We start from the raw sequence: 22,331 nt of genomic DNA, 5'->3' as shown, positions 1-22,331 counted from the left end.
GCACAAATTATTGTATTTTTTTATTAATACTGAGTTGTTGGTGTTTTTTTTGGATATGTGTGTGCGTGTGTTGAAATGAAATATGATTGCTTTTTTAAATTTTTAGTTACGTTTCCCTCAGACCTCAGTCCTATTGGGACAAAAGCCTCTCAGGTTTCATTTAAAAAATATATTATTTTATGTTTTGAAGATTAACCAAAGTCTTGTTGGTTTGGCCCAACGTGAGGGTGGTAAATGGTCAATTTTTTTTTTTTTTTTTAGCTATCCTTTTAAGAGAGTGTTTCAATTATTTCAATCACTATTTGAACTAATAAAACCAATAACATATGATCTGCAGGTGTTGGAGCCATGCAGCCTCAGCTTCATGAACTGTTTCGTGACCATCGATACCCAGGGTCTGGCTATGATCCATGAATCCATATCCCTGGAGTTCAGGTCATGGCTCTACCACATGAAGGTGCATTTGGAGATTGCTTGTAATTGCTTGTGGAGAGTATTCAGGGTGGTCCTCCATCTTCCTTATCTTATGGTGAGAAGCAATGGTCAAGCTTCACCATTGGAGGGCAAAACTTCTGCCATGCTCCAGCCTCACTAATCACAACACAAGGAGCAGAACTGGCTAGACACCATGGTGTGGCCATCGAGGGCACAGCCCTGGTGGGCTTTATCCTGGGTGAGTAAGAGACTGGCAGAGGGAGCACGCTTTGGAGAGTTCTGGAAAGAGCTACAGTGTGTGCAGATGTGAACAAGCTAAAAGCTTTCATCACTGTGCTAAACTGCAAACTAATCAGTGGTTAATTAGAAGACACTGGTTGAGCCATCGACAACTTACAGTAGTTGATGTACAGTGAACAATGCTTAATGGGGTATTTCAGCCAAAAATATCAACTCGGTCATTATTTACTCACCCTCCTGTCACTCCATGACCTGTGTGTCTTTTTGTCCTTCTGTGGAAGACACATACACAAAAAGATAATTTTCAGAATGGTGGTAACCAAAGAGTTTAAAATTTTCACTTTAATAATTTGCTATATTTATATAGCGCTTTTCTAAGCACTCAAAGCACTTTACAATGTCAGGTGGTATCTCTTCATGGAATATCTTGTATGGATAGAAAGACTATGAAATCTCCAAATATCTTTTAGAATTCCACAGAATAAAGTAAAACGTGTGGAAAGACATGAGGGTGAGTAAATGACAAAATTGTCATTCTCTAGACTCTTTTAAGTCTTCACTTGGTGACTGTGAACTCTTTTATCTTGAAACACCTTATTGATCTCAGATATATTTTTTTGTCAGTTTGAGTTGAGGTCTGTATTCTGGGAATTATATTTTGATCAAACAGAACAAAAATACTCCATCTTGGAGTAACTATATTATATTGAGTGCTTTAAAAGTTATTTGGTAATGTGTAATTATTACTTGCTTGGTGTATATAGTTTTAACTGCTTTTGAAGCATTTCTTTGCTAAAGGTAACTTTATGAATATAAAGGTTTTAATGCCATAATTTGGGTTCACAGTGCATATTTATCCTTACTTGTTCAACACATGATATTCTGCTCATAGGTGTACATAATTATACAAAGGGTTATTAGGGAAGTGTAGTTTTGAGCACTCCTTGATGATCTCATTCAGAGTTATGGATGTCAGATCTGGGACATTTAGGTGATGTAGTGCTCAAGGGAGGACCATACTAAATATTATTATTATATTACTAAATATATGCTCACATACTGATTACAAAAATGGACTGAAAGAATATCCAAGAATATCCAAACACGCAAGCACAGACAGCAACAGGGAAACTAATTTCACAAGCCGCTGAGATTGACTTCAGTGATATTTTTCAGAGGAACAAGACTTCTGTTAAACATTCACACACATTTGTGCTTAACTGAGTTGATTATAAAACCCAAGCATGGGATTCCTGACCTTATATTTAAGCTTACATCTGGAAGAGGAATAAGTGGTCAAACAAAGACAGTCTCATACAAAAAGACTGTCAAAGTAAATGTAATGTGGTGCTTTAAACATTTCACTTGTGCTGTAAGATTTAAAAAAAACAAGAGGGCACAGAAAATAGTCATGGCTACGGTAACCACTAATCATATACACTTCCTCTGAGTTCATGCAATTCACATTTGACACAGATTAAATATGAGACACTCTAAAGAGTTATTACTGAAGCCACAGTTTTGACTTTCTGAAGTTGGAGTGCATGTTACACAGCTGTTTTTCTTGACGAAAAGAAAAACCCTGGCTCATAATTTAATAGTGTTTGCAACCTAACCACAAACACAAGAATTAAAAATATTTAAGTGAAAAGCAATGCTATTAAAATATGAATCACTAAATTACATATTAGATCATATCTTAATAATACAATCATATTGCACAATCTATATTCAAAGAAATCAACAGGGTCCTGCATTAGCACTGAAAATATATAAACACCTAGTAACATACATTACCTGGTACAATGAATGAACATACGGAGCTTCACTCATGCTGCAAATGTTGTGTATTGGAACTATTGGGCTAACTGAAATAAAATGAAGTTCCAAACATAGGTTCGGGAGGAGCCCAATCATTCAGTCCTGTTGATCATCATGACTAGCCTAGATAAGCAGCAGTCACTGCGCCGTGCGCCATCCCAGCAACAATTCTTCCAGGGGTAGCAGTAACCCAAGTTTGTTTAGTATTAGCTGCACGATAGCATCCTTAAATTGATATGCAGATAACATCAAATGTCCATATAACAAAACACAAAAGGTGTTACAATATTCGAATATGCAGAATATTTCAGCATAGTCATATCTCACTTTATAAAAGGCAGCGGTCTTCAATGTAAATGTCACTGAAAAGATCAAGAACAACAATTACAACAAAAGCCGGGATAAATTTCCCAACATTTTGTTCTTGGTTTATTCCCAATTAAATAACCGTAAGTGTTCAAAATCAATCTTTAACCTTTCCTTAAACATGGTCACTTCTGGTAAAAAAATTTGGCCAAAGGTGTGGGGACTTTGTCAAACTCCCCAATTTGCAACAGCAGTCAATCATTCCTGAATCACATGACAATGCATTCACTATAAATTAATAGAAGAAAGTGCATCGAGTGTTCAAGTAGGGTGTATAGTTCAAAACATTTAGGGAAAGGAAATAAACGGTGGGCCACGGAACCAGCACTCACAGGCACAGAGTATGCCAAACTTTAACTGTAACAAGCTGAATTCTAAACTTTTGTGATAAACAAATTATCACACTATGCAAATATTGGCAAATGACAACACAAAAAGCACATTTGGCAAAACCGTAGCACTGAACCTCGTATCTTTTGATTGGCAGCATTGTTTTGTGTATTGGTTTGGGGAAGGATTTTAGGGAGGAGTGGGAAACATGGAAGTTGTTTTGCGTTCTCATCTCTTCGAAGCCCTTCTTGGGTCCCTGCCATTGCTAATGGTAACTGTGGGTTTGGGTGGAGCAGGGGGTGCCCCTGCAGTTACTGAGGGTGGCCCATTGCCTGGAACACGCCCGTTTGGTCTTCCTGGAGCCCCAAAATTGGGATCCCGTGGCACAAGTGCAGCACTGTTATTGGGAAATACTGGCACATTACCATTTCCTGTTGGACAAATAGTTAAAACAAAAAAAAGTGACACTTGATCAACAGAGACAACGTAATGAGTGTTACAGCTATTACTCTAGTTTCATCAATAGGCAGATACTTATCAAGAGCAACTTCCAGTATGCCAATGGTAGGCACAAACAGGAGTGAGATCTCAGTAAATATAATTTCTGAGATTGAACCTGCAACCTTCATTAACAGATCAGATTCCAAACCATTAAGCTACCACTACAAAATCAGCATTGGTTACCTACGTAGGACAGAATGTGTAAAGTACTAGTCCTATTTGCTCACCTGTCTGTGCAGGAGTACCTGCATTTTGATTGGGTGGAGAATTTCCCCGCTGTTCTTTACCCTATTGAGACCACAAGAGATAAAACGGCATTATGTTGACTAGTCATAAACCAGCACCTCCTGTTATGCAGTTTAATGGCTCCGTATTTGAATGTCCAGCAAGTGTCAAACCAAATGTTTGCTTCTGCATAAATTACTTCTACATTCCTATTTATCTGTTCTAAACAAAGACTTTGAAATGAGGTAGAACACAAAACAAAACCGGTTTTCACAGTTACTGAAGCAAATTTAACACATGCAAACAACTGAAAAGGAAGCATACTCATTGAGGCATCACACTGAGGTGCTATTTTGCATAGACAGGAAGACTGGACCCACCGTCTTGTTTTGCTTGTTAGCTTGTGTTAGCAGCTCTGGATTTGGTTCACTGAAATTAGGAACCTCAGAATACACCATACAGAACCTGTGAAAGGCGAGGCAAAATAAAATATGCTTTTAATGACTTACATTCATGACTTTGGTTGGTAGAAGCAGTTATTCAAAGCACATTACATTGAAGGTGTTACATCTGTCAAGTTTATGGTCCGTAATAACTTTAAGTGTTTGACCAAAACATAAAAACCAGGGGTGTCCAATTATACTCCCCAGAGGGCCACTCTCCTGCTTAAATGCACAATTTCATGCAATGTTTAAATAGGCTTGAAACTGAACTGAAAGTGACAATCCAAGAACAAGACTAGACTCGAAAGCTATGGACATTCATGATCTTCCTGGACTTGGAAATAGAGAATATTAAAACGGAGACTTCAGCGTTTCTCCATAGTCATGGGAACTTTATTTTTAACCACTTTTGACACTTCCTGAACTCAAAAGTATACATACAGAAATCAATATCTAAATGCAATATCTACTGACTCTAACCCTTCTGTCAGTTCCAAAATCTAATCACCCTTTCAGTTTATCACCCAAGTGGACATGGTTAGTGGCCAATGCTGATAAACCACAAAATGATGAATTGACAAGTTATTGTATGAATGTGCTATTGTGTGACAAGACTTAATACTCACTCTCCTATTTTCTGCAAGTCTCCTCCTCGTCCAGTGTACAGTGTAAGGCACCCCTTCCACATTGAAGCATACCTAGCCAGACACACACATATTTTCAAGTTGAAATAAACCCTATGAAATGGTCATAAGCCTTAATTCATTTATTCTCTGGAAAAAACAACAAGTTGCCGGTTTGTTTGATAGACAACCCAATAGCCACACGGGGTTTGAAGCGTCTACGGTCTGAATAAACTACACAGACAGGAGGTGGTTCGTACCCTCTCGTGAGGCGGATGATATCCCCGGGCTGGATGAGGCTGCCCAGTTCATCCCATACAGAGATGGCGATGCTGCCGCTCTTATCCGCCACTCTGCACGAGCGCACCTCGTGCCCGTCCTTTGTCTTCGTAACCCGACCTGCGCGTGCACATCAAAGTTAAGTCAAACCTCACAACTACTAAAAACATATATAATTGCGTTACATTACGGGAGTTCACATGAAAAACTACAAGAACACCGCAATAGAGACGTTACGCGCAACGTTATACATAATCATGAATGTTAGTTGTGAAGAATTAGCTCCTCTCCTGCTAATAAACGGTCGAGAAAGTCACAGCAGTGAATCCACTTACCGATTTCCAAAACTATAAAGACGATATTAAGGTTTTTCAATCCGGGCTTTACATCTTTAATCAAGATCACAGCTTCGTTGGAGATATTCGACATTTCTGAGGGCTGAGGTGGAGGCTAGCACAACGGCTAGCGAAACCACAGCTGTGTGAGAGGATTTCTTGATCTAAAGCTAAATCTGTGCCCTGAGTGGGTTGTTATATCCGCCAAATAAACTTTACTTGGCAAATAAACTTGGTTTACAAGACCCTTTTGGAAAGGCTTAGGTGTATCTAGCGTAACATTTGAGGCCGTTTGTCTTCACCTTCGAGCTAAAGGAATGAAAAGTTAAGAGGGAAATATTTCTTCCTCCACGTTTAAAACTACTCCTAGAAGACACTCACCACACGTTCATTTTCCAAACAGATATTTAAGACTTCATCCTGTCCTAAACCTGAATAACTACGACTACAAGACTTCGCTTTTAAGTCGGCCAGTAATTAAAATGTCTAACATCCAGATTGATTACCGAGTCACGGTCTTTTTTGTGAGCATACACTATCAAATACACGACGTCAACTTAACAAATAGCTGTTAGAATGCAGGGTTCTTTACATAAACGTGCGGGTTGCGTTTGAAACCGTGTCTGGGAGTTCACACTGCCGGTCAAGCTCGACAACAACGCGTCTCTTCTTTTCACCCTCCACACGAAAATCATTAATCTGGTGTCTAATCGACATGCAAAGGCTAAAGCGACGACTAAGTCAATATAAAAACGGATGTCAGCCAAGATAACTAACTATAGCTGCCTAACTGTACTGTGCGTTTTGAGCAGTTCGAAACTTCCTGATGGCCTTTGAAATTGATATAATTATTAGCATGTTTTCCACATGTGCAGCACTGCAAGCTTACTAGAAAAATAATAAAACAAAAAAACGGTCACTAAAAAGGTGAAATCTCCATTTCACAGTGATATATTGCCTCTCCCTCGATAACAAAGCTTCTGATCTGCAGCAGACTATGTTCGGTTCTTTAAATTCTGTCGAATGTACCACCTCACGGTTTCGCGGGGGTGTTCAGAGACGAGTTAAATACACAAATGCGATTTTAATTTACACACATTTGAGTGAACAGACATGAAAAACGATCCAGTCTGTATTGTCTAGTATCATAAAGATCGCAAAGGAACGAAAGCTTTAGAGACTTAATTCTTGGTTTTTACCATGTTCTTGTTACATTGTACTCCAATTGGACACCGTGAAGAATGTGTCCACATGGATATATCATAGGAAATAATTACACTCCAGTTCCTTGTACATTTGTCGACGTTGTGTAGTATGATTTGATTACACGTTTCAATATATTTCCCGAGTTATTTGGGTTGCATCATCACCTCAGGGATCACAGAGGTGTCCAGTCCCAGTCCCAGATCATCCAAAAGACTGTTAGTTACGGTTTTGCTGTATTTAAGGGTTGGGTCCTGTTAACTGTATATATCAGTAAAGTACAGTTAAACCTACGTTGGTGTTACCGTCAAGGAAATCAAACAAGTTTTTAAAGGCCATGTACTGTAGATAAGCGTACACATTTGCTTTATCAACGTTTAGTGCTTGCAGAATCAAAGTGTCATACAATGACTGACTTACTATCAAGATTTAGATTTTTTTCACAAATAAACTTATAACTGACATGTATAAATTTGCTGTTAGATTAAATTTGCAACAGAAAAGAAATTTCGTCACGAACAGGATTCGAACCTGTGCGGGGAAACCCCATTGGATTTCGAGTCCAACGCCTTAACCTCTCGGCCACCGTGACGCCATTTTGAACTGTCGCAAAGACTATAAAAAACTACAATCTGAAAAGATGCACGACAAAAACATTTTAATGTTTTAAATAGTCTTATCGATTTAAAACTATTCACAGTTACTGTCATAAAAAATGTATTCATACGTTAGTGTTCAAACGAACTTTTCGGAGGCGATAATATTGGAGCAAACGCAATTATTACGTTAATGTAATGAAAAGCCCACCTATAACGTTAAGTTACTTGTTTTTAGCGACGCATTAGAATACGATTTGTTGTATATAAGTTTTGACTAACGAAATAAAATATTTATATTTTGTTACGAAACAACTATATTTAGTTTTACGGGCTTAATTATGTTTGATAAACTTTTAACAGTCGAGATTCAAACTGAAGGAATTTGGACACAAGGTGGAGACAACATCATCCATTTAACTGTAAAGGTCCAGTTCCATAAGGTGGCAACGAGGAAAATGGCCTAAATTAATAAATAAAATGATATATTAAATAAATAATACTAGCCTACTATCAGCAGTAAATTACAATTACTTGTTTGTAGGATATTGTAGCCTGTTATATAATATTATTTAGGCACTCTGTTCGTCAGAATTCAACATGCTATGGTAAGTCAATCTAACATATTTTTTTTTTATTTTGATATTGTTTATTTCTTAATCCTTAACAGTTCATCAGGCTTTGAATTATTTAATCTATGCCATCTCAGACCAGGTTTTTCCATCACTCAAACACATTTACACGGCACTCGATTCTGACTTGTGCTTGCTCTTATGAAAATGTAGTTCTTAACCCCATTTGTTATAATGAGGCTAGCATTCATTACCAGGTCAACAATTAATTTAGTTTATTATTATTGTTAATCTATATAGCATTTGTTATGAAAACAACAGTCTGCACATTTAACAATAGCTAGCCTATGGCACAGTTGTAAATCTATAGGGAAAATCTATTCCCTTAAAATATTTTCTATAAATTCTACATCAAGTTTAACAATATGTACCAGGATAAATAAGTCTATAATAAAATGTGATACACTCTCCTGGTAAAACTAGTTTTAAAAGATTTTAATATATTTTAGTGCTGGAGCAAGATTATGTTTTGTCTTTTTAGTTTACTATGTGCCATTTTTAGAAAATGTTAGACTTTATCCATTGCATTTTAAAGTGACCATTTCTCAATATAATTAAAACAGATTGCACATTTTACCATCAACTTTGCGATGGGAATAGTTTGTGCCAATCTGATCACACTTTTCGAGCGCCATCATGGTGAACACCAGTTCGGTTTGTATGTGAAATCAAAGAATAAAAAGGGACTTTGGTGAAGTTAGCCTTTATAAAAGCGCCAAAGTCCCTACTTAAATAATTAATGAACAGCCTGATAAAGGTTTCCATTAACCATGGTATAAATACCATGGGACCTCTCCCATCCACCCCACCCTGAGTACATGTAACCTGACCCCTCAGTGTACCTGAGAGCCAGAGAGATTTTAGACTGCTTGCCAAACCCACATGTGGTTGATGTAGAAAATGAAACCGTGAAGTTTTCTGTTAAGACCGACTATTCATCATACCCCACATTTACAACAGTGAAGAGCAACAGAACTTGAGACACTCCAAATCTTCCTTACTTCGCACACTTTTAAATTGAATCGATAAAATGCATAAATGTTGTCTAGATAATTGTTTATTGTGGTAAACAAAATCCACCAAACACAAACAAGGATTTTATGTATATAGCACATTAAAACAACATGACGGCTGTGCAGAGTCTGACCAAGGTGCTTCACAGACAAAGTTGTTTTATCAGTGTTGAGCATCATTGCCTTGGCATGATAACACCAGCATGGAGCAGTGTGGTCCGAGAGGGGCGGTGAAGAGTCCTGCATGCTGCACACCTGTAGAACATGCAGGTATTGCATACTTCAGCAGTGTGGAATCGCCAACCCTAAAGTGCCGTTCCTGTGTCTCAGTAGTGTGTGTACTACTAAGTAGTTTAGTGTGAGATACATAGAACCTCCATTGGGGGAAGTGTTTTAGTTTAGAATTCTATCTGGCAGCAATTCTTGCAGAATACAGAGTATTTCATCAATGAATCATCTAAACAATTTTAGTCTTCATAAGAATGTGAAGTTGTCATAAACAGAATGTTTGGCCACACAAATACTTCTGGTGCACTGTACATTTGTATTTATCAAGCTGTGTACGTGTGCCTTTGTCGTGCACTTAAGCAGTAATTTGAGAGTTGTTGGCAATGGGGAAGGTTGCCATGGAGATGGCAGTCAATTGTGCTTGCATTTCCCCAGAAAATTTGTAAAAACGTTTCCCACCATGCCAAGCACTGCTATCAGCCCTCATAGACATCTGCTTATTGAATAAAGCATTGAGATTGAGTGCTGCTAAATATTTTAATAAACATTCTAAAAATTAACATTTCAAATTAAAAAAACATAACTTTGTCAACATATAACCTCTTGTGTCTGTATACTGTATAAAAGTACTGTGGTGGTACAGTAATGATATTTCATGTGGTTGGTTACCATATTATTATACAATGGTTTCAACATTGTACTCCAGAGAATACCATGGCATTTGCATTAAAGTACTTTGTGTGAAAAATTCAGTACTGCTTACAAAAAACACAAATCTTATGTACAGTACATTGACAGAAAAGAGTCTGGACTCCAGCATAACGAAGGACAGATTGGCACACACATTGCCTCTTTTACACACAAAGAAAAAACGATAGAGAGTGAGAGTTCAGGCATTTCAGTTCAGTCAATTTCATGGTATTCACAGGCTCCCACAGGAAAATATAGCTATTTCGGTGTATCATTGTGGTGACAGTGGTCTGAACTGCTGTACCATTCTCTGGGCCTTTATACAGACTCTATTTGAAATGGAATCTAAATGGAATTTATTTCTACAAAAACATGCTTAATTTCTGAACTTAACACAATAGGTTATAGTTACATCATATTTTGGGTTAATTCAGGCCAATATGTTATTTTAGCAGACATGCAACAAGCTTGGGGACAAGATACCAGTGGCACAAGGGAGTAACTAAACTTCCCAAAGTCTCAGAAGTGGATTGAAGTCAGAGTGCTAGAAACATAACCATATCTAAGAAGTTAGCTTAACAGTAGCTGAAGCTGATGGCGGAGACACGGATACCTCTTCTGCAGGTTTTGCATCTTTCTCCTCCTCCTCCTCCTCCTCCTCCTCTTCCTCCTTCCCATTTTCATCATGATCATCAGTGTCATCATCTTCTTTATCCACTTCCTCTTCAGCCAGAGTCGCAGATGGACCATTCTCGAGTGCTCCACCCTTATCTGAAATGAACACCTCTCCATCCCCACTGCCCGGGGTGGAGGGGTTGTGATGATCGCCTCCATTTGTTTTCTCACCTGAGGAGTGTAACTCATCCAGGGGCAGCTCACCATCCGGTCCCCCAAAGTTGGGAACTTCTACTGGGCTGAGATTCCTGGCTGAGGTCCCAGCCTGCTGGGAGGAGTCAGCATCTCCATCTCGTACCTTCTTGTCATGGAAGGACATTGGAGAGCCGCGGAAGGACGAGCTCTTGGAAGAGGAGCTCTTGGGGTGGCTGGGGATGAAGCTTTTCCTGATCTTCTCACGCTGCTCTGGAGGCACGATCCTGTTGATCTTCTTCTCGATGTTGCTTCTCGAGAAAGCCTTTTTTAGACTATCCACCTTCTTCAGACTGGAGCGCTTGAACTTGTCAGCACGGGAGCGCTCCAGACGTTCGCCTCCCGAACCTGGGAAACTATCTTCATGCAAATCCAGGGACTCATTACCACCCTCTGCTAGGAGACTGGTTGCTCCTTTTTCCTCACCGTCATCAGAGGAGAGGCTGATGGTCTGTAGGCCTTCATCTTGAGAATGGTGTAAATCAGTGAGTGGAGTTGGTGCAGATGGAGCAATCTCATCCTGATAGGTGGAGGCCAGGCCATCTTTAGTAAGCAGAGTGGAGGGGATTTCATTATCCTCCTGAAATAGGAGAGAAAAAAAAATGTGTTTAGCAACTGAAAGATTCAAAAAAAAAATTTCTCACATTGTTACATTTTGCAGATGATTTGGATAACCAACTGACATTGGCTTTGGATAAAACAGTTTATCAGTTCATGCATTTTATAGGAATTTAACCCACAACCTTGCCAATGCTAGTAGCATATTGCACTATAAAGAGTTGTGTCAGGTCCACATGCTACTTTTTAGAATTAAACAAAACAAACAGATAAGTCAGTTTGTGAGTGTTTTTCTTTTAAGTTATATTGTGCAAACTGCTGAAAAACCTGTTTGTTGCAGAACAAGCTATACCCAAGGCATGTGAAGGCATTGTCTTGGAGTTACTCCAAACCAAAAAAAAAAAAAAAAAAATTGTTGATGGCAAGAGGTTGAGGTTTACTCTTACTACCAAATTCCTTTAAAAAACATCTTTGATTTAAAACTTACATGTATAAAAATGCAAACCGAAATCTCAGTAAGTCATGTTTTTGTGTATACATAGCGCAATGAATGTTTAATGCAATCATTTTTATTGCTTTCTTCTTTGCCTATGTTTCTTATTGTGAGATTATGCATGTACATAGATCAAATATGCATTAACCACACTCAAACAATTATGCAAAATAAAAAAAATAAAAAATACTCTCAATCATTTAATCACTGCAACAAACAAACAAAAAAACTCTAAATATGCCACACCCCCTCAAATCATTCTCTCTCTCTCTCTCTCTCTCTCTCTCTCTCTCTTTCTCTCTTTCTCTCTCTCTCTCTCTCTCTCTCTCTCTTACTCACACACACACACACACACTGGTTTCCATGTTTAGTGGGGACTATCCATACGTTAAAATATACTAGTATTACTATCCCTGTGGGAACAATGTTCTCCTAATAACGTAGAGAATACCAGATACACACACAGAGACAGTGAGGACAGACTATTCTCCCACACCCATCCATTTGATTAAAACATCACATTCATTACAATGCAAACTGAAATCTTATTCCACTTAACAATGTAGTTATTTTGTGAAGTCAAGATTTTGGGGTATACTGTATAGATTATGCATGTATACAGATAAATATAAACAAATGTTCCCTTTTGCAAAAGCCAAAAATAAACAACCACAACAAAAAAGATCACCAAATATGCCACACCATTTCAAATCTCTGACAGTGCAGAATATTCTCTTATCGCTACTCTCCCCTCACACAGACCCCTGCCCTGACACACACCTCCAGCACGGCTGCTGGGGGTTATGCTTCACGCTTAAGGAGTAAATTGAAGATCTGACCCTCAGGGAAGGGCGGATCAGCAGCATGAATAGAGCTTTTGCACGCTCACCTGCTCCCTCCTAAGGGGACTAAACACACTCCCAGAAATTCAGAGCACGTATCATATTATCTGTCCAAGCTCCAAATATCTAAATGGCAGATTTGTTACTATGCCAGCATTTCAGTATGAAATTGCTCTTTTAGCTGTGTTCAGCATTAAGCTTCACTAATTTAAAGGAACTGTTCCTGTTCATTTAACTTGTAATAAAGATGCAACATTCTAGACATTGAGAGATCTCAGTGGTCAAACATTTCCTTTGCTGTAGTAGATGCACTATAAAATGGAACAACATCATAATTTAAAGACAACCTTATCCTCATTTTCTTGCCCTTGGCCATGAAACTATGTGCCATTAACAAGAAATTGGTTCCAGCGAAAGACTGGAAATCCCCCACCTTTTTGATTAATATGAGAACCTATTCCAAAAGTGATTTTTTTTTTTACCAATGTGTAAAATGTGTTTTGCTTTTTCCCAGATGGATGGTACTCCTCTTTAACATTTCGCCTTTGAATAACAAGTATCACCCTGAGGGCAAAGATCCAGTCAAAACCAGTGTTGACTCTGGGCTAACCAGTTTCTTCATGAGCAAACGTACTGAGTAACACCCCTCATGATCAAGAGCTACATGGAAACCAGAGCTGGGAGTTGGCTGTGTTCGGTTCGTTTTATACATTTATTAGCTTTTAATTTGTGATAACCTGGTAATGGCTACATCTGCATTCTATTTCATAATTAATGAAAGACTGAAACTCGGGTGACACTTTTATATTATGTTTTTAGCCAACCGTACAAGAACTGTAATATACAGAATCTACACAGAAGGGATTTGGTGAGATATTAGATAAAACTCAGAAAAATGATCCCCTTATTGAAATATGTTGTTTCAGCTCGAATCTAATTAGGTTGTGCCTTGAGGGTTTTGTCAGATGAAAAGTGCACATATGAAATATGTCTCCAAAAGCCTGGGAAATTTCACACAGTAGTAGGTTGACCCCAATTAGAAGGCTTTTTAAAAGAGTCTCAATGGTACAAATTACATAAGAAGTAAAACTAATATTAATATAATTATGCATATTTTACAAAATCCTTTGGGAATGATATCATTCTAGTGACATTTTTCTCACAATCTAAAACCCAAAACAAGGAGTCTCTGTTATGTTACACTCTTCATTTAGCAGCTCAATATTTCTGATCCTGCTCTGTGTCCACCTTTCTTTACATTTGTTTCTCGGCCTTGTATCTTATGACACTGCAATAAATCAAGACACTTCAGATTTTGACCTTTATCTAAATACACAATGACTTGCAAAGCTCAGAGGAAGAGAAAGATGAGGGTACTGAAGGATAGAGGGGGGGGGGACTTTTCAAAACATTATGTCACATGCTGGAGGCCTCTGGACATTTTGGAGTGGAAACATCGAAAGAGATGAGAGAAATGCTATGTGTGTGTCTCAATGAAGCTTGTAAGGCCTGCACAGACAACACAAGGGCAGCGGAAAGAATGCGAAAGAAGCAGAGGAAAGACAAATATAAGGACAACAGAGGATGAGACTATTAAAAGACACAAATAAAGGATGTGTCACTGCTGGATGTTAGCAGTATTGCATCTGTTCTTGGTAAGGGAAAGTGTTTTTAATGTTTTTTTTCTCTTCACTATAGCAGTGGTATTTTAGTATTATTTATATACTATTATTAATATTTTAAATTAGCTTTAAAAATACTATGTAAGTTTATTTTTGTTTCAGTTTTAGTTTTTTATTTTTGTAAATCTATACCAACACTGTTCTGCCATGAAAAAAAAAAACTGTACAGAATAAAACAACAAAGGCACATTATACATTGGCTTGGAATTTGTTTTTCTCATCCTAGGAAAATGATTCTGCAACTGTCAATTCCCATGCAAATCTGACTCAGAAAAAGTCTATACATCCGCATGTTTTGAGTGTCAGTAAGTTGATAGCCAACTAAAATAATGACTGGATTTCATGTTTAAAGCCCTTTTTTTCTAATTTAACCCCACTTAAATTAATTTATATAACACATTAATAAGAATCTAATAACATAAAACACATGACATACAGCACACAAACATGTGCTCACTCATCCGTTACCTGAAGAAATTCAGGGAATCTTTGGCTTTTCTCTAGATGGAGAAAATAAGTGGAAAGCTACAGCCAACTGGCTTGAACACACAGTTCAGGGAGATGCCGGGCAAAGCAATGTGCTATCAAAACCTCTGATCTGCAGCGTTGTGGTGAAAACTATGGGGAAACTATACTTAAAATCCATTTTAGGCTTTCAACTGTCTTTGACTGAATTAAGCATAGCAGAGGTTATTGCCCAGCAGAATGTAAGAATATTTTCTTTATTATTATTATTTTTTTTACATTCTGGCATATTATTGTCTGAGCTGATGAGATGTGAGTTGTTTAACAAAGGGTCTGGTTCCATCTCATTATCTCTCTCTCTCTCTCTCTCTCTCTCAGGTTTATATTAAAAAGCCTCATTGTTTCTGTCTGTCTGGCCTCTTGAATTAATCACATGATTAGTCAGGCTTCCTGAAATATAATTTTTCTAATTAGAGTGTATGTACTCATGTGAGCCCATGAGTGTGTCTGGATCATTTCATCTTCAAAGGGCTTGACTTTTGAGATCTCACCCTTGACGTATTTCTTATTTAAACTGTACATTTGGGCAAGGCATATCAAATGGCTTGCCTGTTTAAACAAATAGCCAACAGGCTTTAATTATAATAAGCAGTGGACCACTGCTTGTTAGTCAGTTGTAGGTGGTATTTATGAAACAGGGGTGTGGTATTCTCAATCCTCAAAACATTTGACTGGACAAACATCTGTGTGGTGCACAATGAGTCATACCAAACTTTAACCTTGATCCTTTGCAAATGTTACTGAGCTGTGTCCTGGAAGAATCGTGGCTAGGAGGCAGGAAAGCACATTTAGCAGGATTATATTAACACACCTCTCCTGAAATTCCATATCAGCTCTGTTTCACCAAACTGAAACATCAGCTTTCTTATTTATTTATCCTTGAAAATATGAGTAGCAAAAAGGAAATAAAAGTAAGGTACAGTCAATTGGTCATCATCAGTTGATGTTTGTAGGCTGTACATTATCCGTGCAGCGATCCGAGAGATATGAATCTACCACAAAGTTGAAGGTTGCTGGAGCAACAGCCAAATATACAGTTTGGATGCCATTATACAAAAATATTTGAGTGCAGAATGCTGCGATTTACCAATTAGAATCAAGTAATCCTGAACGTTGTAGAAAACAACAGCCGTATGTGCGAGCTGTATGTTAGTACAATGATAAAGGGAGGAGTCGAGTTGTCAAACCAGAAATCCAGCACATTGAGCCGAAACAAGCCTGAGCAGAGAAGATCTCTCTCTCTCTCTCTCTCTCTCTCTTATACTTCAGTTTGTTTTCCATTGTCCTCATCCAGTTCATTCTATCTCTTCTGTTCCTCTGCTGTTTCCTACCCCGTCACAATATCTTCCCTGGCCTTGAAGTTATCATGCTTTGTTTTCATATAGTTTTCTTTCTTTTTCTTTAATTCTTTCTTTATTTCAGTCTGCCTGTCTGTTTGACATTTTTCCTCCCCCCAACTCTGTTTTTCTCTCAGATTTCCTTTGAGGTGAATCTTTGTTGGTTGAGGGAGGAGCTCAGGGCACGGCAAAGGAATTATAATGAAAGGACATCAACCGTTGTATTCCAGCCTGAGCTTAAAAAACATGTAAGAGTCCATAAAATATTATAATTGCAGCCTGAATGAAATTCTTAGATTAAAACAGCTAGAACAAATCTCTGACATACACCGAGCACAATTAGCTCTCAGTGTTAGAGAATATAATCAATGATGAGATCAAATCAGTTCAATCACATTCAGATGAATGCTCTTTGTTGTTGAACACACTGAACTGTGTGCATGCACTGCATGAAGTTGATACAAATCTGGAATTGGAAATCATGCTTTTGATTGATGAAAGAATGCATTTGTTGTATAACCCAGTGTTATTGTGAAGAATTATCATTCTGACTGTCTAATCAGAATCTGCTCCGTCGTTATAAAAAGCTCTTTCTCGTAGGGCCTGTAAACACTGGCTGTTTCGGGTCATCGGATTGTTACCTTTCTCCCAGCCCTAAAACTCACTTTTGCATGCCCATATTTGTTTTTTACCTTTCATTGAAGATACTGATATTGAGGATTAAACATCTTTGTTATGCCAAAATAACGGAATGCACAATTAAACACATGCCGATGGACTGGCATGGCATTATTTGGATCTCAGCAGACTTACATCATCCCAATGAAGGCGATCCATGGCATCTCTGGGCCAAAATAAACCCTGACAATGTTCAACAGGATTTCAGAGGGTGAACTAATGAGGGGAGTCGGAGCGACTACAAAGGTGTAAAAAATGGCAGTTTTTGTGAATGCCCACTGCAGAAACACCTTCCTTCAAAAGCATAAAAAGCAATAAAATATTTTTTTATGATTATGCATAAAAGCCTCATGTTTGCTTTCAGTCATGTAGGTTGCCAAACTTCACTTCAAAGTCATGGTGAAGATGACTAAGGTGCATGTTATGACTTATAAGTATAGAAAGTATTTTTCTTCTAGACGTCATGGAAACGTCTAGAAACAGCATCAAATCTGAACAGTAGTCTAAATTATTGTTGTGAACACATTTAATGATCCTTTCACAAGCACTGGCAACACAAAAAGACCAAAGTTAGCAGTGAAGAGCCTCAGCACGTAGAACCACATTTTTCAAGAATCAACACTGATGTATTTTTCAGAACACAAAAGGGCAGTGATGCATTAAACATAAACAAATAGAGGCCTAAATGAGCAGTAATTACTGCAGATCATTAGTGCTTGTTAAGGGAAACAAGGCAGTTGACCAGACTGTCTCTCTCCCACACACATACATTTTCAGTGCCAAACTAAATGTGTATTCTTTCTTTCTTTCTTTCTTTCTTTCTTTCTTTCTTTCTTTCTTTCTTTCTTTCTTTCTTTCTTTCCGTGTGTTCAAACCACACCTTCCATCTCCAAATGCCTTTGCATGGTGCACATAAAGTTTTTAATTACCACACAGGCGGGTGAGCATCGTCAGACGCCAAAAAATGAAACAAAACAAGCAAATGCACATCCAAAGAGCAATAGTACTCTTCCAAAGCAAACTTCTGAGAGTGAATGGATTTAAGATTGCTCTCCCTTGTGTTTGCATGCTGTGTTTTCTTTCAATAGGGTGTCGTTCCATAGAACAATACACCAATGTTTGAATGGCCGGTGGAATAAGGATATGTACATCTCTTTCCATTAACAAAAAATTAAAAAAAGTAAAGTGTCTTGACCCAAAACAGTAAGTTAAAGATCATTGTCATGTCAGATATTTTTTCTTTGCATTTTATTGAAGTGCAAAAAATATGAAACATCACCTGTAGCTATATTGCCAAACATGTCAATGTCCCAACACAAAGAGAGAAAGTACACACCTGTGCTATTCTCTCATTCCTTGAGGCACTTTACGACATGGGAACGTCTGTTTTGACTTTGAGATTCAAAGTCATAATTAGGGGAAACAAAGTCCAATTACATGAAACAAAACGCAATTGCAATTATGAGATAAAAAGTCACATTTACCCTTTTTTATTATTTATTTTTACTCTAAGGTAGAAACACTTACACTTACTCTGCTGCAAACACTAAATATACGTTACTGTTCAATGGTTTGGAGTCAGTGAGATTTTTAATGTTTTTTTTTTTTTTTTTTTTTTTTAAATTTAAGTAGCCTTATGCTCAGAAAGCTGCATTAATTGACATGAGGAATCAGTATACTAGTCTCAAAGGAGCTAGATAAAAGTTTGTGTTTTTATATTGGCACTCATTCTGCTATTGAATAATCTTTGCCTCAGGAAAACTGATACCCAGAAAGCATTTTGAAAAGCAGAACTCTAACACCCATAAGAAATGCCTCTACCTGCTTCTACAAGTCAAAGATCAGTGTCTCAGCATGTAAAGCTGCATGTGTCTCGCTCCGGGGTAATCAGATAAGAATCCTATTCTAAAAGCATGAGCCTGACGCAGCTGCTTAAATCAACACAACGCACCTTTCACATTAACAAACCGGCATAAAGTATAATAGTACTTCCTGAGTGTGTAAAATTGCATTACCTGAACATACAAAAACACCTCACCAAAGTTAAGAGGAAACTAAAGAACAGGTCACAAAGCTGGTTCAGCCAGAAGACTCAACTGTACAATCTCAGTTTGTTTTACACGTATTTGTAAGGAGAGGCTTTTAACAAGACAAACCTATTGTAAACAAAGTGACCATCGAGTTTTATGGTAAGGAATTTAGAAGAATGTGAGAGTTTGTGGGGACCTCAAGATTAGCCATAGAATCTCTTGATTGCATGCATACTGTAAGAATACACATTCTTGGACACATTGCCATTCCACTGCAGTCTGCACAAAATTCAAACATTTCATCCCAGCTGTATTCACAGGGAGAATTCCCATGCACTTCAGTTTCGTTGAAGATACTGCACACGTGTCCTGTCAAACATCACTTAAACCATTACATCGAACTTTTTCTGCTGTCATTTTGTACATACAGTTACAAAATATTTAAAACTATTTACTTTATTTATTTGCATTTACTTTTCTAATTAAAAATGAAAAAACACAAAATTAAAATACTAAATTCCTGTATCAAAGGAAGATTGAGAAAGCATGGGTTGAGTATTGCTTTTATTTCTTTTGTTTTGTTAGCAATTGTTTTTAACCATTAAAGTTGTCTCAAGTGTTGAAATCTCTCTCTCTCTCTCTATATATATATATATATAAATATATGTGTGTGTAACTGTTTTTTATTTGAATAAAGTTAAATGGAATTTAAACTATATACAGCCATTTCTCATTCTTCAGTGTCACGTGATCCTTTAGAAATAATTCTAATATGCTGATTTGGTGCTCAAGAAACATTTCTTATTCTGAAAACAGTTTGTGGAATCCATGATACACTATCAATCAATGGTCTTTGAGGCTTCGAAAAGTTATTAATTTTGAATGACCATGTTAGATTCTCCACTTATTCACATTATTTTTGTCTTTTAAAGGTTCCTCAAGTGTGGAAAAAAAACACATTCAGATGTATCTACATATGTTTATCTTCAAGGCTTTAAAGGTTCCTTAAGAGTAGAAAGATATAATTCTTCTCACCTGAAAGATCAGCACTTTAAAGTGGTTCCTCTTCAGCAGATGGGCATGGTTGGCCTCCAGACGCTTCACCTGGTTGCTCTGTCTATCCAGGCGCTCCCTCACCTCCTTCACATTGAGGCCAGTCTTGCGCGATCGCTCCAGTAGCTTGGCCACGCTGTTGGCTGTGGACATGTGGTTCTTGGTGAGCTGGGTCACATCACCCTGCACCGTCCTCACCGCCCCCTCCAGCTCGGCCTGCTTCCTCTCCATCCTCTGCTGGTTATCCTGCACTGTCTCGATCATCACCTTCAGCTTGTCGAGCAGAGCCATCACCGTGATGGCGCTGACCTGGCCGCCAGGGGCTGTGGGGCTGGTCAGGGACTTGGAGCCCGTATGGGAAAGGATAAGGGGGGGCGGAGAGGGCATCGGGCCGGGACTGAAGCTCGGAAGGAGGATACACAGATCACCCTGAGCATTTGGGGCTGGTGGTGTCGGGGTGCTTTCCTCCCTGGGTAAGGTAGCGGTGCTTCGCTCTGCGTGAAAAGAGTCTTCACCCATCTTGGAGTCAACACTGGTGATTTTGAATGACAGGGTTAGATTGACTCTCACAGACACTCTCCTGCCTTCTGCGCCTCTCTAAAAACAACATTCCCAACACTCCACTTAAAAACTCCCCACACACCCAGGGGAGGGGCCTGGTTGCTGTGGTATTTAGCTCAGCCCATCAGAGACATTTGAGTAAAGAGTGTCAGTGTGAAAGTGTGCTACTGCAGGTGTGGATTTTTCCTCAGTGTAATTTCAGTATTGTTTGACCAGCTTGAATTTGCAATCAGTATTGGTTTTGAAAATGTTTGTCATATGTGTGAATAGTTGGACAACACCAGCAAGAGGAGTGTTTGTGTCAGGGAATATTGGTGTAAATGCACCTGACTGTCTCTACATTCCTTCATGAATCTCTACTGGCATTTCTCTTCACAGCTGTCTGGCAGACTGGGGAAATGTCACACAGGGAAAAATGAAAATCAAGGTTTGAACAGAGAGAACTCAGCTCATCTGTGGCAGGGGCACCATGCCAGACTCAAACCAAACACAAGACACATACACACTGCATGAATGCCATGTTTAAGGGATAACTTGTCCGAAAATGAAAATTCTGTCATCATTGCTTTGATCCCCTCATATTGCTCCAAAACTATATTACACAAAAGTAGATGTTTTGAAGAATGTCCATGCCGCTCTTTCCACACAGTGAAACGTGATATAAACTGAAGCTTTAAAAATATGGTATTCATTCACTTTTATCATATGGAAAAGAGCAGCTTAGACCAGGGCTATTACAGTTAACTAAAACAAAAACCACAAACTGTAATAAAATAAAATAAACTGAAAAAAAAAAAAAAACCTCTCCTCACATTATTCACTGAGAGAACAAGCAACATATTTTACGATACCTATGATGCTAATTGTACAGAGTGGAAGTACAATAAACAAAGACCATCCAGCAGACAGCACACAGTAATAATAATCATAAATTAAAGTTAATTAAAATAAAATAAAGTGCATTGAGATAAATTATTTCTTATGATTTATTGCAGGTTTTAAACCCAGGTCAGACTTTGAAAGTTAACAATGTGTCGACTCTTGCTCAAAAGTCTGAATGAACAAAGAGAAGGAAAGACACAACCTCATTCATAGATCCGTGACCATGAAAGTAAACACATCACCTGGAAATCTGGTGTGGTCCTCATATCAAAGATAAACGAGCCGACCAGAGGTCATTTTCTGGATAATGACGATCAATAGCACAGAATTACATGCATAGCTTAGATATCTGTTTGGGAGTGTTATTAAAGGACAAGGTCAAGAATCTAACATACAATTATCTTTTTCTCTTATATCTGTTCATTTCCTGAGACTGAGGCATTTATCTCCCTCTCCTAGGCTGTCATGTGCTCAGAATATAGATACAAATCAAAAACCGTCACCCAAGTGACCCCATATCCACACACTGATATCAACAGATAGGTCAGGCCAAGTAAATAAATAAATAAAACACATATACTTAAAGGGAAAGTTCACCCAAAATCATTTACTTGCCCTCACATCTTTCCAAAACTGTAAGACTTTCTTTTATATTGTAAAATGGATATTTTGGAGAATGTAAATGACTTCCAATGACCAATGACTTCCACTGTATGGACAAAAAAACACTGAGACATTTCTCCACATATTTTCTTTATGTTCCATAAATGAAAGTCAGTCATACATGTTTGGACTGACATGAAAGTGAGTAAATGACAAAATAATTCACTCAATTATAACATTAAAAACGCTTTCTAATTTCT

The 22,331-nt window shown here is 38.0% G+C and overlaps 2 protein-coding genes and 1 non-coding gene across 3 annotated transcripts; all 3 read right to left on the bottom strand.

Moving 5' to 3' along the window:
• Window positions 1-1,823: 1,823 nt before the first annotated feature.
• Window positions 1,824-6,598, bottom strand: LOC113053269 (SOSS complex subunit B2-like). Its single transcript, XM_026218149.1, has 6 exons — window positions 5,599-6,598; window positions 5,245-5,383; window positions 4,988-5,059; window positions 4,299-4,383; window positions 3,921-3,981; window positions 1,824-3,623 (listed from the first exon to the last, which is right to left on the bottom strand). The coding sequence occupies exons 1-6, from the start codon at window positions 5,690-5,692 to the stop codon at window positions 3,421-3,423; spliced, it is 654 nt and encodes a 217-aa protein (XP_026073934.1). The 5' UTR covers window positions 5,693-6,598; the 3' UTR covers window positions 1,824-3,420.
• A 713-nt stretch (window positions 6,599-7,311) lies between these two features.
• trnas-cga (transfer RNA serine (anticodon CGA)) lies at window positions 7,312-7,393 on the bottom strand. The gene has a single exon. It is a non-coding gene; the product is annotated as a tRNA-Ser (tRNA).
• A 1,675-nt stretch (window positions 7,394-9,068) lies between these two features.
• LOC113053266 (caveolae-associated protein 2-like) lies at window positions 9,069-20,638 on the bottom strand. The gene is made up of 2 exons (XM_026218145.1): window positions 20,008-20,638; window positions 9,069-11,407 (listed from the first exon to the last, which is right to left on the bottom strand). Exons 1-2 carry the CDS (start codon window positions 20,542-20,544, stop codon window positions 10,523-10,525), a joined length of 1,422 nt encoding a protein of 473 aa, XP_026073930.1. The 5' UTR covers window positions 20,545-20,638; the 3' UTR covers window positions 9,069-10,522.
• Window positions 20,639-22,331: the final 1,693 nt, after the last annotated feature.

The sequence above is a fragment of the Carassius auratus genome, chromosome 34 (assembly GCF_003368295.1).
Source record: "Carassius auratus strain Wakin chromosome 34, ASM336829v1, whole genome shotgun sequence".
In the NCBI taxonomy this organism is placed as follows: domain Eukaryota; kingdom Metazoa; phylum Chordata; class Actinopteri; order Cypriniformes; family Cyprinidae; genus Carassius; species Carassius auratus.
This window is presented reverse-complemented; position numbering and strand designations above follow the sequence as displayed.

What these genes read in the sequence shown, in the direction of transcription:
- LOC113053269 (XM_026218149.1), bottom strand. Translation starts at nt 5,692, where the DNA reads ATGTCGAATATCTCCAACGAAGCTGTGATCTTGATTAAAGATGTAAAG. An exon ending in CTTTATAGTTTTGGAAATCG is followed by an intron (nt 5,384 to 5,598) that starts GTAAGTGGATTC and finishes GTGCACGCGCAG; the next exon opens with GTCGGGTTACGAAGACAAAG. An exon ending in GACTTGCAGAAAATAGGAGA is followed by an intron (nt 4,384 to 4,987) that starts GTGAGTATTAAG and finishes CGCCTTTCACAG; the next exon opens with GTTCTGTATGGTGTATTCTG.
- LOC113053266 (XM_026218145.1), bottom strand. Translation starts at nt 20,544, where the DNA reads ATGGGTGAAGACTCTTTTCACGCAGAGCGAAGCACCGCTACCTTACCC. An exon ending in TTAAAGTGCTGATCTTTCAG is followed by an intron (nt 11,408 to 20,007) that starts GTGAGAAGAATT and finishes CTCCTATTTCAG; the next exon opens with GAGGATAATGAAATCCCCTC.